This window comes from Pleuronectes platessa, chromosome 21 (genome assembly GCF_947347685.1).
Source record: "Pleuronectes platessa chromosome 21, fPlePla1.1, whole genome shotgun sequence".
Lineage (NCBI taxonomy): Eukaryota > Metazoa > Chordata > Actinopteri > Pleuronectiformes > Pleuronectidae > Pleuronectes > Pleuronectes platessa.
In genome coordinates this window covers 14,825,170-14,838,295 of record NC_070646.1, presented here as the reverse complement: position 1 = coordinate 14,838,295, position 13,126 = coordinate 14,825,170, and the positions used below count along the sequence as shown (strand labels likewise).

Here is a 13,126-nt window from a genome sequence, read left to right as displayed (position 1 = left end):
ATTTTGAAGGACCAGTTCACAAAAACGACCAAAAGACGAAATTTAAATCGGTTTCTTTTCCAGTATCTAGGAGATGGTTAAAACTACCTAAGTTTTAACTTGGGTTATGTTTTTTTAATATCAGTATGGTATGACAGATGGTTCCAAGACTGCATTGTTTCAATTTTCAAGTCCAGTTCAGTTTTCTTTTACTCTTTCTTTACTTTCTTCTCGAACTTGTCCTGAAATCGGACTTGGTGCTCAGTTGTTAAATACTACAGAACCCATGAGACTAAGAAGCTATGACCTGATGAGTTTACTATCAGGTTTCTACAAGGGCCAAACTAATGGCCTCGCTACATTAGGTACCGCCAACAATGGTTCATGCATGCAACTAAATTTGATGCCTGGTTATTAAATGTTTGTTATTAAAAAGCACCTTGAGAGCTGTAGATGACTTCTCTGCTTCCTTTTCAATTTACAAAGCCTGGCACCTTCTTATTACGAAAGACCCAGGTATGTTCTAATACAGCCTTCCATCTTTTGTACAGATGAAACCCCTAAAGGGGTTTAATGTCTTAATTGGTTGATCTCAAACTCTCTGTGGATAAGACTGACATTTTATCTGCAAATTTGTGCACAATATTCTATTGGATAAATGATTGTAACGGTCAGTTAGACATATGATGCCAATGTGTGTCCATTAATTAGAAGTACCTCTGTAATGAACCTCCAACTTGTAGCTATGTGAGATCTGTGACATCACCAAAAACCCTCGACAGGGAAGAGTGAGGCGAAGGGATGGTGAGGAAGGGCAGAGGGGAGGGTTGGTGGAGAGGGGTTAGTAGATTCAGTGGAGGGAGGGAAGGCAGGGCTGCCGTGCTGTACATACCCCCGAGTCTACAGGCAGAGGAATGAGGCTCGGCCGGACATGCAAGTCGTCCAGCTTGGGCGGTTCCTGCAGCGGAAGTGAACGGTGCAGCCGGACAGGAAGAGGGAGGTGCAGACAGGGGGGGAAAGAGCCACAGAGGTGAGAGGTGGACCCACAGTGAGGAGACAGGAGACCGTTAAAACTGGGTTTCGGCCTGTGGAAACAGTTGGACTCCACCATGCAGCAGAACATGTCAAAGCAACTGTCCGGGAGTGAAGACAAAGTCAGGACAACAGAGAGTGGAAGAGAAGAACGGCCACGGTTTTACCCTTCACTTGGTCCGCTGACATGTTTGTAAGGATAACACTCAGAAAGGACAATGATCGCGATGTTTACATTAAAGGATCATTCAGGACATATTGTACTCAGCAGGGAAGCACTTTCTCTCTGCTCTGACATGTGAAGTGTGTGTGAGTGTCTTGGGTGTGATATGTGTGTTTATTGTCAAAGTGAAAGGTCTGATAAGAAAGAAATAATAACAACTTTTTGGGACTTTTTTCCTCCATTAGGACAAAGTTTGGTCTTGTTGCATTCTCTGCAGCGGATATTGGATTCTGTCACACACACACAGTCGCAAGCAGACAGCGATAGAGGGAGAGAGAGAGAGAGAGAGAGAGAGAGAGAGAGAGAGAGAGAGAGAGAGAGAGAGAGAGAGAGAGAGAGAGAGAGAGAGAGAGAGAGAGAGAGAGAGAGAGAGAGAGAGAGAGAGAGAGAGAGAGAGAGAGAGAGAGAGAGAGAGAGAGTAAGATAGCAGGACAAGAACTAGAGCATGGAGTGGATGGACATTAAAAGTGAGCAATGTGTGTGTGTGTGTGTGTGTGTGTGCGTGTGTGTGTGTGTGTGTGTGTGTGTGTGTGTGTGTGTAGGCTCCACAGCCGTACATCCCTCCTCGCTTGGCCCTCCTCATTCAAGCACTGCCGTTACCTAGCAACCCTGACGCAGAGAAAGTTTGGCCAACTAAAAATAAACTTAATGTTTGCAGAAGAGGATGTAACGTTGAGAAAGGAGAGGGAGAATTAGGCTCACAGCTCTGTGATTACAGGAGAGCAGAGGTGGAGAACAGAAGACCGCTGGCTGGTGAACCTCAGGGGTTCAGATTGTGTGTGTGAGTTATGTTTGTGTCTCTGAAGGTTTGTTTGTCTCTCTTCTCTCAGAGCGCCCAACAAAGACGCAACCAAACATTCAAGCCGAAAAGTAGGAAAACCACACAACAGCTCTAGTGCCGGCGCAGCATTAGCTGTCAATCATTAGCAATGTGCGCAGCCAGCAGCATGTGGGAGGAGCTCTTGTGCAATGAAACTTGAAATCAAACAAAAAAGTTTTAACAATAAATATTAGTGCTGTCAGTTAAACGCGTTATTAACGACATTAACACGAACACATTTTAACGACGTCAATTTTTTTCAGCGCCTCAGCTTCTTGATCAGAGCAGAAGCTGCAGTTTCTTTCTAACGAGCTTCAGTATCTGTGTTCGCCTCCAGTCTGACCTGCTCTCGCTTTTTGTTTTAATATTTCGCCAACTAAAATATATTTTTTTAAGCTATATGTTTTTATTTATTTCGAAATAGGGTACTTTTTATTTCATACATTTTCCACAAATATGGGGAGGACTCAAATAGCCCTACATAGTTCTGTGTTTAATTTATTTCAAAGTAGGCCGACACTTGCCTGTGTATTTTGTTTGTTTGTTATTTTGTTGCTTGTCTGTTTGAGTAGCTGACTGAAAGCAAAGAATTAGTAGGCTTACCTTTTATTGGTAACCTAACTGTTACGGTTCATCGTTTCTGAAATAAGAGGCCTGACTGCTATGTTCACAGCAAACTTGTAAAAGAGATAATATTAAGCAATGGTTTAACTGCTCTATAGGCTGAGTCCTTGTTTACCTGAAATGTGCGCTTAATAATTTTATTTTGTACCGCCCTGTTTGGCAATGTTGTTTTTTAAATAAAATAAAACATTTGCATAAAGCAAACCAATCCTCTCTTCCATGTTGATAAAAGCATTAAAACGAAAAAATATTATGAAAAAAAAAAAAGAAGGGACATTTAGAATAGATAAAAATGTGCGATTAATTTCAATTAATTTTGAGTTAACTATGAAATATATGGATTAAATATTTTAATCGTTTGACATCACTAATATATATCAATTGTTGGCATAACAGTAGTACTTAACTTTAAGTTGAAGTAAGTATAACTTGCTTACTTTACTTTGAACACATTTTATTTGTTTCAGACACATTTTAATATCAAGTTTGAACATCCCACGTGTTACTGGATCTCTCAGGACATGTGTTAATAAGAGGTCTGAACATGGTCTGTATTCACCAGCTACTACCAAAATGTAATTTGATTGGAGCAGAGGTTGCATGAAATTGGTTTTTAGACTTTTGTTCTTACTGGAAATCCGAAGCCGTTAGACAGCTGGATGAGGGTGAACCAAAAACCCTGCATGGGATTCCATTCACCACAGTCATGCACTTGATATTTGTACAGCAGATAAGCACAACAGCAGCAGAAGCCCATTCCAATTAATCCATATTTTATGAGGCTGTCAGCCGCTGTCTGCCACCCCTCATCTATCCTCGCTCCTTATAGGCGGAGAGCCAAAGAGCATCGGAGATCAAAGAACTGGCGTTGTCACTTCTTAAAGACGGAGAGGGGGGAGACACAAAGACAGCCAGAGACACACTGAACATGCCTGTGATTTATTCTCTCCATGTCATCTCACCAACTATTCCCTTCTCTCCCTCGCTCCATCCGTCTCGAATAAAGCCCTGTACACTACAAATGGGGTGGTTGAGACGTGAAGAGAGGTTGCTGAATGAGTTTCAACTCCTTTACTCCCTAAAGGCCTGAAAAGTGTTTTCCCAGTTGCCTGTCTCAAAACAATAATGACCATTAATCCACCTTTTTCGCTTCTCTCTCTCTCTCTTGCTCTTCGTTTTGCTGTCTTCAGTTTTTTCTTTTGGAGAGGAATCAGTGCTGCAGTGGATAACATATCCCTTTTGTTTTATGACATAAGACGAGTTGTGCGAAGGAGGGGAGAGATGAAACGGAGGATGTGGGTGATGCGGGCCAACGCGCGGTCTAGTCAAGCAGACATAGTTTTCGTATGATGTGCTTCATGGCGCGACTTGTACTGGCAAATAAGCAGAACAATAATGAGGACGACTGCAGAGATAGTGGGAGAGAGTGGGAGGAGAAGAGGCTGAAAGCGAGATGAAGGCGAAGAGGAGAGGAAAGAGAAACACTGCAACTAGTGCGTGTGATCCCATGTCCCCACCTAACCCAAAGCAAAGAGTGCAAGGAAACACATTGGTTCATTTGTACATGTACATACATGTTAATGAGTATGTTCTGTATCTGTGTGTGGCAACATCCATCTGATAGTGTTGTTTTTGCCTGCACTGAAAAAAAGGTACCTTAGCCTGAGAGTTAAGTTTTGAGCCTAATTATTTCAAAAATCTTGCAAGAGTAGCTTCTGCAGTAATAACCATTATTCATGTTAAGGACTTGGAAGCAAGCCAGGTCACTGTGCAAGGTTGGGACAAGGTAGCTCCAATCAAAAGAAGATAAACAGTGACAAACTGTTTCCTGGTCCCTAACTGATCAGCAACCGAAAAGACAATCTGGGGGGGACAGGGGACCGTGTTTAACTTGTTTGATAGTTCATTCGCTACCATTAGACAACAGCTAACATTTGCATTCCACCACTTTCTTGCTAAAATCACTCTTTAATATTGTTATGTGATACAATCCTGTGCTGATGTGAACTTTAATAACAATCCACAGACATACTGTATGTTCCAGTGAGTATAAGGTGACTTGTTTAACCAGAAAATTGCTGAGGTCAGCTGAGACCACAAACGGTTAGCGTTACACTGCTAGCTTCATTACAACGAGTGTATCTCACTTACAATCTTAGATATGTGTAACAAATTCGCAATATTGATATTTCAATATAAATTCAGCTCTCATGGCCAGGAAGGGTTGAATGCATGGCACTTCTAACTGTTCCTAATAATAGCTAATGAGTTTTCAAATATGTTGTTCAACCTTAAAACATGGTCTCATGTCCTTTCGAATTTGAATTATCCTTTGTTTTCTTCAGTTGCTGATTAGTTTGAAAACAGTTTATCAGATTATCTTTGTTCATATGACTTATGAACCTGGATCAGAGCAGCACAAAAGTATAATGATGTCAGAGGTAAATAAGCGCCATTGTGACGAGTTTAACCCCATTTCAGGAAAAAAAAAAGCTCAATAATTTAAAGTCCTGATGGTTTTTTGTAACCTACATTATGCATCGGTTTAGTGCATGTGTGACCAGCAAGACTTTACCTCCGTCTGGAAGCCCTCGACCAGGATGGCCACCAGTAAGTTGAAGAGGACGTAGTTTCCAAAGGTCATGAGTGCGATGAAGTAGAGGGCAGCCACTGGAGACGTGGAGGCCATGCCGTTATACAACACCTTGTTCCAGTCCTCCTGCGTGAGGATCTGGAAGAGAGGCAAGTAGAAAAAGGTATGAATGAGAAAAAGGCGCATGGTTTTGTAGCAGTGTTAGTTTGGTAACTGAGCAGTTTACAATAATTCTGGTGTTAAAATACACCGGACAATGGCTTATCGGATATAATCAGCCAAATCCTTAAGGTCATGAACATTGACTCATCAATTTTAGTGGAGGGGATGAGTTTGGCCACGTGTGTGTATCAGAAGAGCTTGATGCCGTGGCCCCACACCACAATCACTACATGACAAAAGTACAAGAAGGTGACACCAATATGGAGGATATTTTGGCTTCATTATTGTCGACACAAGTTTCCTGTCTATACAGTCAAACATTATTTTATCGTAGTAAGTTTAGGCCACTTTTAGTTTTGTCTCCGCTATTTCTTGGTCCAAAACAGAAAATCAACAGGTAATCAACTCTCTGCTCCTGTGATGCAACACTGAAAATGTAAAAGCTGCCAAAGCAATGGGTTGAATCAGTGAAATATACATTATACTCTCTGTCTACCGCCAAGAGAACAGACATGTCAGTGCAATGTTCTGCACAGAGAGACATGCTGGAGCGCTGCATGGTCTCTGACGATATGTGTCACTGAATTATAAATGGTTACTATATTGGGGGTGATAAATACCATATATCGTTTTATGCAGGGATAATAAATGGATGGTTGAAGACCACAGAGTTTCAAGGTGATGTGAAACAAGTAGCAAACCTAAGTACTTAATCTATGTAAGATACATGGAAATTAGAGTAGTGGATGAAAATGAGGGGGAATAAATAAAGGACATCAGGTGGAGAGGAAGAGAGGGAACTATGAGAGTGAAGAGGAATATTTTATTTGATATATTTTATTTAATAAGGAGGAAATTGTCTTTTCAGCCTCTGAGAGAGTCTCAGTCAGCCGCGGTGAAACAAGAAGAGTCGCTTGCGGGCACTTCAGCAGGTTTGGTGCGATCACACAGGAAGTGCAAGCTACCAGAATGGATGTGTGGACTTTTTTCATAAACACATCATAGCGTGAAGATACAGCTTAACAGGCCATAACACAGTGATGAAACATGAGTATTTAAGAGAAGGGGATCCTTTCTCACCTGGAAGACCGTTACTATGGCCCAGAGAAGAGAATCAAAGTTCTTCCTGTCCGGCAGAGTGTCCTCCTCGCTCTCTGACCCAAACCTACAACCAAACAGATGCATCCCCAGGATACTGACACGAGAGGAGGGAGGGAGAACAGGGAGCACAACAGGAAATACAGGGATAAATATTTATAACAGGCCGTCTCATTAAATACAGTGCAAATAAATGGATCATATTTGCTGGAATTTTTTTTGTTTTAAATTCATCATAATGACGATAATGGCAAAAATAGCTCTGGCAGTATAACACTGCTGGTAATCACTGCATAATGGACTGTCATACAACAAAATTGAAGTATAAATGTATTTACAAAACACTTATTATCAAATTAAAGGACAAAGAAAAGTAGGACATCATGAATGGAGCCGAGTCAGTGATGAAATTAACTCATTGCTTCATAAACTGTCGGCCCACAATGCACAGAGGCACACAAATGTTGCCAACTAACAGAAGTGGAGTGGAGTGCTTGTGCCAGGTCAAGTTCAGCACCATGGAGAGCGTCACAAACCCTGGCAATGACATTCAGTATTTCCACAGCTATTCCATCTCCACTGCTTTCCTCTAATCACAGGAAAACATCAACACAAACATGCTTTTCTAAGGAGACTGAGATGTATGTGTGTTGAGTTATGTGCATGGAGCTGGAGCTACAGGAGGCTGTTAGCTCATCTTAGTGTATACACTGGAAACAACCAAATCTCTGTTCTCTCACTGCTCCTGTATAAATAAATCAGCCACTCCACATAGGTCATACTAACAACATGTAATAACGCAGCTCAACTTTAATGCCGCTAATACAATATTTAGAATGTGCTTATATTAAGTTAAATCCACATACACATGGACATTGGTGCATGTTACGTCATTAGAACAGGTCAGTGTTTACATTTCGGAAAAGTTTCAGTAAATTTGCCTCTTTTGAGTCTTAACGGTAAACACACTCATGTAGTCAGGGTTTCCATTAGTCCCTGTCAGGTTTATGAACACTGATGTGTACTGCGTTGACTTATGTTTGGCATCTTTTATGTATGTTTCAGATCTGTGAGTATTAGAGAATGTGCTGTGTTTCACCATCACTCTGAGTTCACAAAAGAGAAACTCTGATTCTGCTGAGCTCAGCTGCTCTGTTCAACCAGGCAGAAAAGAGGAATGCTGACGAAAAGAGGGAAACACTTAGTCTTGTCATCCCCTCGACTGATCTCATTCTTCCTGTCACATGTCTGTACGACCTCTGGAGAAGTTACCACGTACCGATCAACCGATTTCATTTCATTTCACACCTTTGTGCTTTCAATCCCATCTATAGAATTTACTTAATGGTCACTGATCAAACTCCCTTTAGTTTAAACTTGTGTGTTTTCTTTCACTGTCTTTGAGACTTTGGCTCCTGTTCACTTACAATCTGTTTGAGCGAGGGTGTGAATAAAACATTTGCGCACTGGGTGAATTTTGACCGCAATATTTGCCTGTATTTACGTATGTGTGACCGGGGCCTAAGAGAGAATGTGAGGTAGCTTGTTCCTCCTGTTTCTACCTGAAAATGAAGATGAAGAGCATGAGCAGCATGCAGAAGGTGGCCACGTTGTCCATAGTCTTCATCAGCACCACCAGCTGCCTCTGCAGGGCCGGCATGAAGCGCACCAGCTTCAGCACCCGCATCAGCCGGAACGTCCTCAGCACCGACAGGCCGCCACCCTGCTGACCCACAATCTCCCACACACTGAGGAGACACACACACACACACAAGTAATAAAACAAAGTGAAATTTGAAAATTTACTGCTGTGGCTCCATCCTCTGATCACTACAGTTCAGACTTGTGATCCAAATGGGCAAGATGGGATCATTTGTATTGTATAGAGGGAGGAAGTGGAGACGTTTGCCCATCATTATCGACAGTGTATGCTACAATAAGGGATGCGGTATATATATGAGACAAAGTGCTTCTTTGTATTTGGCAAACAACATGGAACTAAAAGTAAATACTAGCTTTATCCATCTATTCCACTTGAAACCCTTGAAACTGACGACTGAGCTTTAGTTTCTGGATTCACAGATAATGGCTCACATTCTTTTGAAATGAGGAAGCCATTATTCCAGTGGTGTGTCATCACCGTGTTTACCACGGCATTGCTCCACCACACTGCAGACTGCAGCATCACACTCAGAGACTGTTTATGGCTTTTGACCACTCTGTTTACTACCCACATCAGGATGGTGATATCACATTGTTTTTACGGGCTGTTTGGGTAAAGTTTGTTGGATGGGAAGTTAATGTGACTTAAACTTTATGTGTTACACCCAAGAGAAGTGTGGCAGTGATGTGATGCGTTTGATGTGTTTCCTCAGAGGGAACTTTTACTCCATTGAGGTACGTGAGTGGAGACTGAAGCGATCAACTCTTAATGCTTAAATTTATCACCAAAGAATTAAATAAACAAGGTCAAATAAGATTACTTTTTTTATAAACTAGGTTGTTTGACATATTTGTTAAATTTTTTTAATGAATTTAATCAATGTTTTTAACATTACAACATGACAGATTATTTACATTACTGACCATGCATTTATATTTTTTCCAAACTTGTAACAGAGTGGAAAAAAGTACAATATGTTTTTTATGTGTTATAATAACCATGGTATGTAAAAGGTCATAAGGATATGTATTCCCAGTGGAAACATTTTAAAAGCAGTAACAATGAGTAGGGAGACAAATCATTACTCACCTGATGACCACGATGATACCATCAAAGATATTGTAGGGGTTCTTGATGTAGCCAAAGGGCCCATAGACCAAAACCTTCAACAGCATCTCCAGAGCGAAGAGGCTGGTGAACACGATGTTGCTGATCTCCAAAGCATTGGTCAACTCATCAGGCTGGAGACACAAAAAGAGAAAAAGGAAGGAGAAGGTAAATGTTCTTTTACAGCATCGTACACGGTGCCCTATGGTCCTGCACCAGGTCACGAAGGGGAAACCAGCAATAAAGATATAAAAAGGGTTAAATTATGTTGGCAAAAAAATATGAAATGCAGGCTTCAGGTAACGACTCAAATAAATTTTTCAGCTGCAAGGAATTATTATAATGTGTAAGTCACATTTGACCTTTTCACTTACACTTAAATAACGGTCACACCTGACAGTGAAGTAGCAGTTAGAATAAACTGGAAATAGTTCTTAATACTTTCTTTGTTGCTTTGCTGCTTGTAAAAAATGCAACAATTGATTAGCCATTGATAGCTACAAGCTGCAAACGCTGTCTGAGGAAACATGTTGACAGCTGTCGAAGCTCAGGTGCTGCGATAATTCACAGACACTTTTCCGAGGAACACAGCTTAACTACCAGAATGGGAGGACAAGGAGGCCATAACTTATTTTAGGTGAGTGTCTGAGCTCTGTGTGTGCAGGTTTGCAAAAAATGAACCAGTGCAGGAGTCTGATCCACACTGACGATAAAAACCTGGAAATCACGAGAGCGGGGGAGAGGCAAGCTGTTCACCCGGCATCGGCAAACAACACCTGCAGTGTCACATGTGCACAAAGCAATATGGCAATGACTAAATTCAATTCAGGTCTGACAAATCTGTCGACTCACACACAGCTACGTTCTGTCACCTACAATACACACAATGCTGCAGCTGAATGTGCCTGGGACGTCTGCTCAGCGCTCATCAGAGAATTGGGCTGCCACTCACATCTACATCAAACAACTGGCTCGTGGGTGCACGCATGATTGTGTGTGTGTTAAAGAGAGAGAGAGAGAGAGAGAAAGCGTTTGAGCGTGGGTGTATGCGGGGGGGGGGCATGTGCGAGAAAAACAGGCAATGAGAACAAGCAGACAGACAAGGAAAAGAGCCTGATCCAAAAGATAAAAGGCGCAGCGTATCCAAATACGACACAGTATGTAAATCAGGAGTCTACAGCGAGTGTCCGTAATTATTGGCGAGGAGAGAAGAACCAGCAGGGATGGTGTTATGTGCCTGTGGACTGTGGAAAACCCCAGTCATCACGAGGCCTTTCATCTCTGTGCATTAAACAGTTGATACAGCTCAATAATGGTGTCACACATGCAAACACACACATCCACACACACTTCACACTGAAAGGACAGTATTGAAGGCCTGATCTGTGTTTGCATGTGCTCTGTCATATAATTGAACGTGTGTGTGTGTGTGTGTGTGTGTGTGTGTGTGTGTGTCTGTGCACGCATGTGTTTCGATAGAGACGTCATTCCAGCAGAAACATTACCCCCCGGCTGAACCGCGAGGTAAAGTAACGTATTGTAAACACAGTGTGTGTCATTAAGCCTGTCCAAGTGGGCTGCCTCTAATCACTATACACCACGACTGTTTAAGCAGTGATTACTCAACGCTGGCATGGAAACATAGACACATGAATACGGAGATTAACATCACCAGTTGAATTACAGCTGCTTGTGCCACATTACAGCACCAGTTTGTTTAAGTCTTCCCAATAACGGTGACAGAGGAGTCAGTTATGATGAAATGGTGTCACCGCTGCTGCCTTCATGTCTTAAGGGAGAAGACAGTGGTTACAAAACGGCAGCGATAGACATCGGAAGAACGGCACTATAGAGCTCATTCCTATTCTCTGCAGAAACTGTGAACATTTTGAAAAATGCCCTATCTTTTAAAGTAAAAAAATGTATAATCTGCGTGGGACGGTGTGGCCTAGGGGGTAGAGTGGTTGTTCTCCAACAAGAACGTTGCCGGATTCAAACCCCACTCTTCCCCATCTGCGTGCTGAAGTGTCCTTGGCAAGATGCTGAACCCCTAAAAAAGGCCCCTCATAAATGTTGAGTGTACTAATTGTAATTCGCTTTGGACAAAAGCGTCAGCCAAATGACATGTAATGTAATATAATAATCTAATCCTGAACTCTGATCAGCACTAAATTCAATGATCCTTCTTTGACCCATACGTCATCCTTCTACCAAAAGTTGGGGAATCTCTTATCTTGCTTACCAACAAAGAAAGCAACCAGCAAACAGATGGCCAGGGGTGTAAACATAACTTCTATTTATACATTAAACATCTCATGGGTTTAATTTGTTGAAATTGCAGAAGTTAAATACTGATGAGTTGACACTTTGCAGAGGAGTCTCACCCTTGCTGCAAAATAACTGCTCAGAAACAAGAAATACCTTAAGGCAACATAAACTAAAGAAACTGATAACACAAACGTGACACAGCTGCAAAGCAACTACCTTTTGGAGTTTTGTGGTTGTGAGTTGATGCCGTTGACTGGGTCCATGTGTTACATTGTCAAGAGCAGCCACGGCCTATGGAGTACTTCAATAAGAGAGTGTGACAGTTTTAACTGAGCTTGAGTAAGTCGGCACTTTCTAGTTGTTGCTCCGTGTTAAGTCATTATTCCCATAAGACGTGAATGTAGCTTTAGGCCCTCAGGCAACGAGTCCAGCAACACTGAAGCCCATTATTACACCATATCTCACAGCCTGAATCAGCTAGGGTATTCAGAATGACCTGTGTTACCTTTGCTGTAGCTAACTTCTACATATGATGTTTAAACGACTAAAACATATTTGTTAAAGTTAAGACGCCACGCTGGTGAAGCAATAGTAAGACTAGACTGCCTCATTTCGGTTTGGTCGAAGAGGTTCATGTTTTACGCAGGATGCTGAATTGAGTAACAGATTAAGTCCTACTCCTATGCTGGAATATTTCTTCCCACACTCTGTACAATCTGTTGGTTAGCATGTAATAATTAAGTCAATCCCACTTCTCTTTATTGATGTGAGCATAATATCAAGTGAAAATTCTACTGTTAAAAACACTTTTTTTTAACTGATCCAGCATTTTAAAGTTGCAGGATCCACTTAAGGGGTATTTTATACAGTATGTACTGTTTAAAGTTTGCAATGATTTAAGTTATTGAGTTTATCTGAAATTAAATACTTGTATGCAAAGCAGTTTATCCACCGAGCCCAAACATTAAAATAATATGCAGCACTACATCAGCATTATACCGCTTCCATCTTTGCTATTGAGCGAGTAGATTATTCACACGACCCCAAGACAAGTCACTGGTCAGGAAAATGTAAATGCTAACGATTAATGCTGGTTGTTTTATGTTGAGGACATACCTGAGGTCCTGAATAATGCAGTGTCTGAAGCTGCCAGCTTATCAGAATTTGACATAGAATATAGTATATGGGTGTGGATCCCAAATACCCTTAGGCGGTTTGGTTCCAGATCCAAATGTAAGGATACTTTGTAACTAATACAGACACTTTCAAATTAGATCTGAAACATATCACACAGTGCTTTCAAGTCACCACACACACACTATTGTACTTCTGTCTTAGTGAGGACATTCATTGGCATAAAGCCGTTGCCAGCCCCTTACCTTAACCTTAAACATCAAAACTAGTGAAGAGACATGTTAAACACTATAGCTAATGAACTTGAAACTGTTGACTGTGAAAAAACGTATCCAAGCACAGAGTAAAGTAAACTCGATCAATACAGGAAACCAGTGTGCTTGATTAGAAAGCAAACAGTGGCCATTTTGAAGAGTGATGCAT

At 41.4% G+C, this 13,126-nt stretch overlaps 1 protein-coding gene across 1 annotated transcript in view; it reads right to left on the bottom strand.

Moving 5' to 3' along the window:
- Positions 1 to 13,126, bottom strand: part of cacna1g (calcium channel, voltage-dependent, T type, alpha 1G subunit) — a 227,639-nt gene that overhangs the window by 74,719 nt on the left and 139,794 nt on the right. The window contains exons 10-14 of the mRNA XM_053414443.1: positions 9,284 to 9,435; positions 8,094 to 8,279; positions 6,514 to 6,628; positions 5,254 to 5,409; positions 872 to 937 (exon numbers count right to left, since the gene is read on the bottom strand). Coding sequence (XP_053270418.1) covers positions 872 to 937; positions 5,254 to 5,409; positions 6,514 to 6,628; positions 8,094 to 8,279; positions 9,284 to 9,435 — 675 coding nt within the window. The remainder of the gene's footprint in view (positions 1 to 871; positions 938 to 5,253; positions 5,410 to 6,513; positions 6,629 to 8,093; positions 8,280 to 9,283; positions 9,436 to 13,126) is intronic.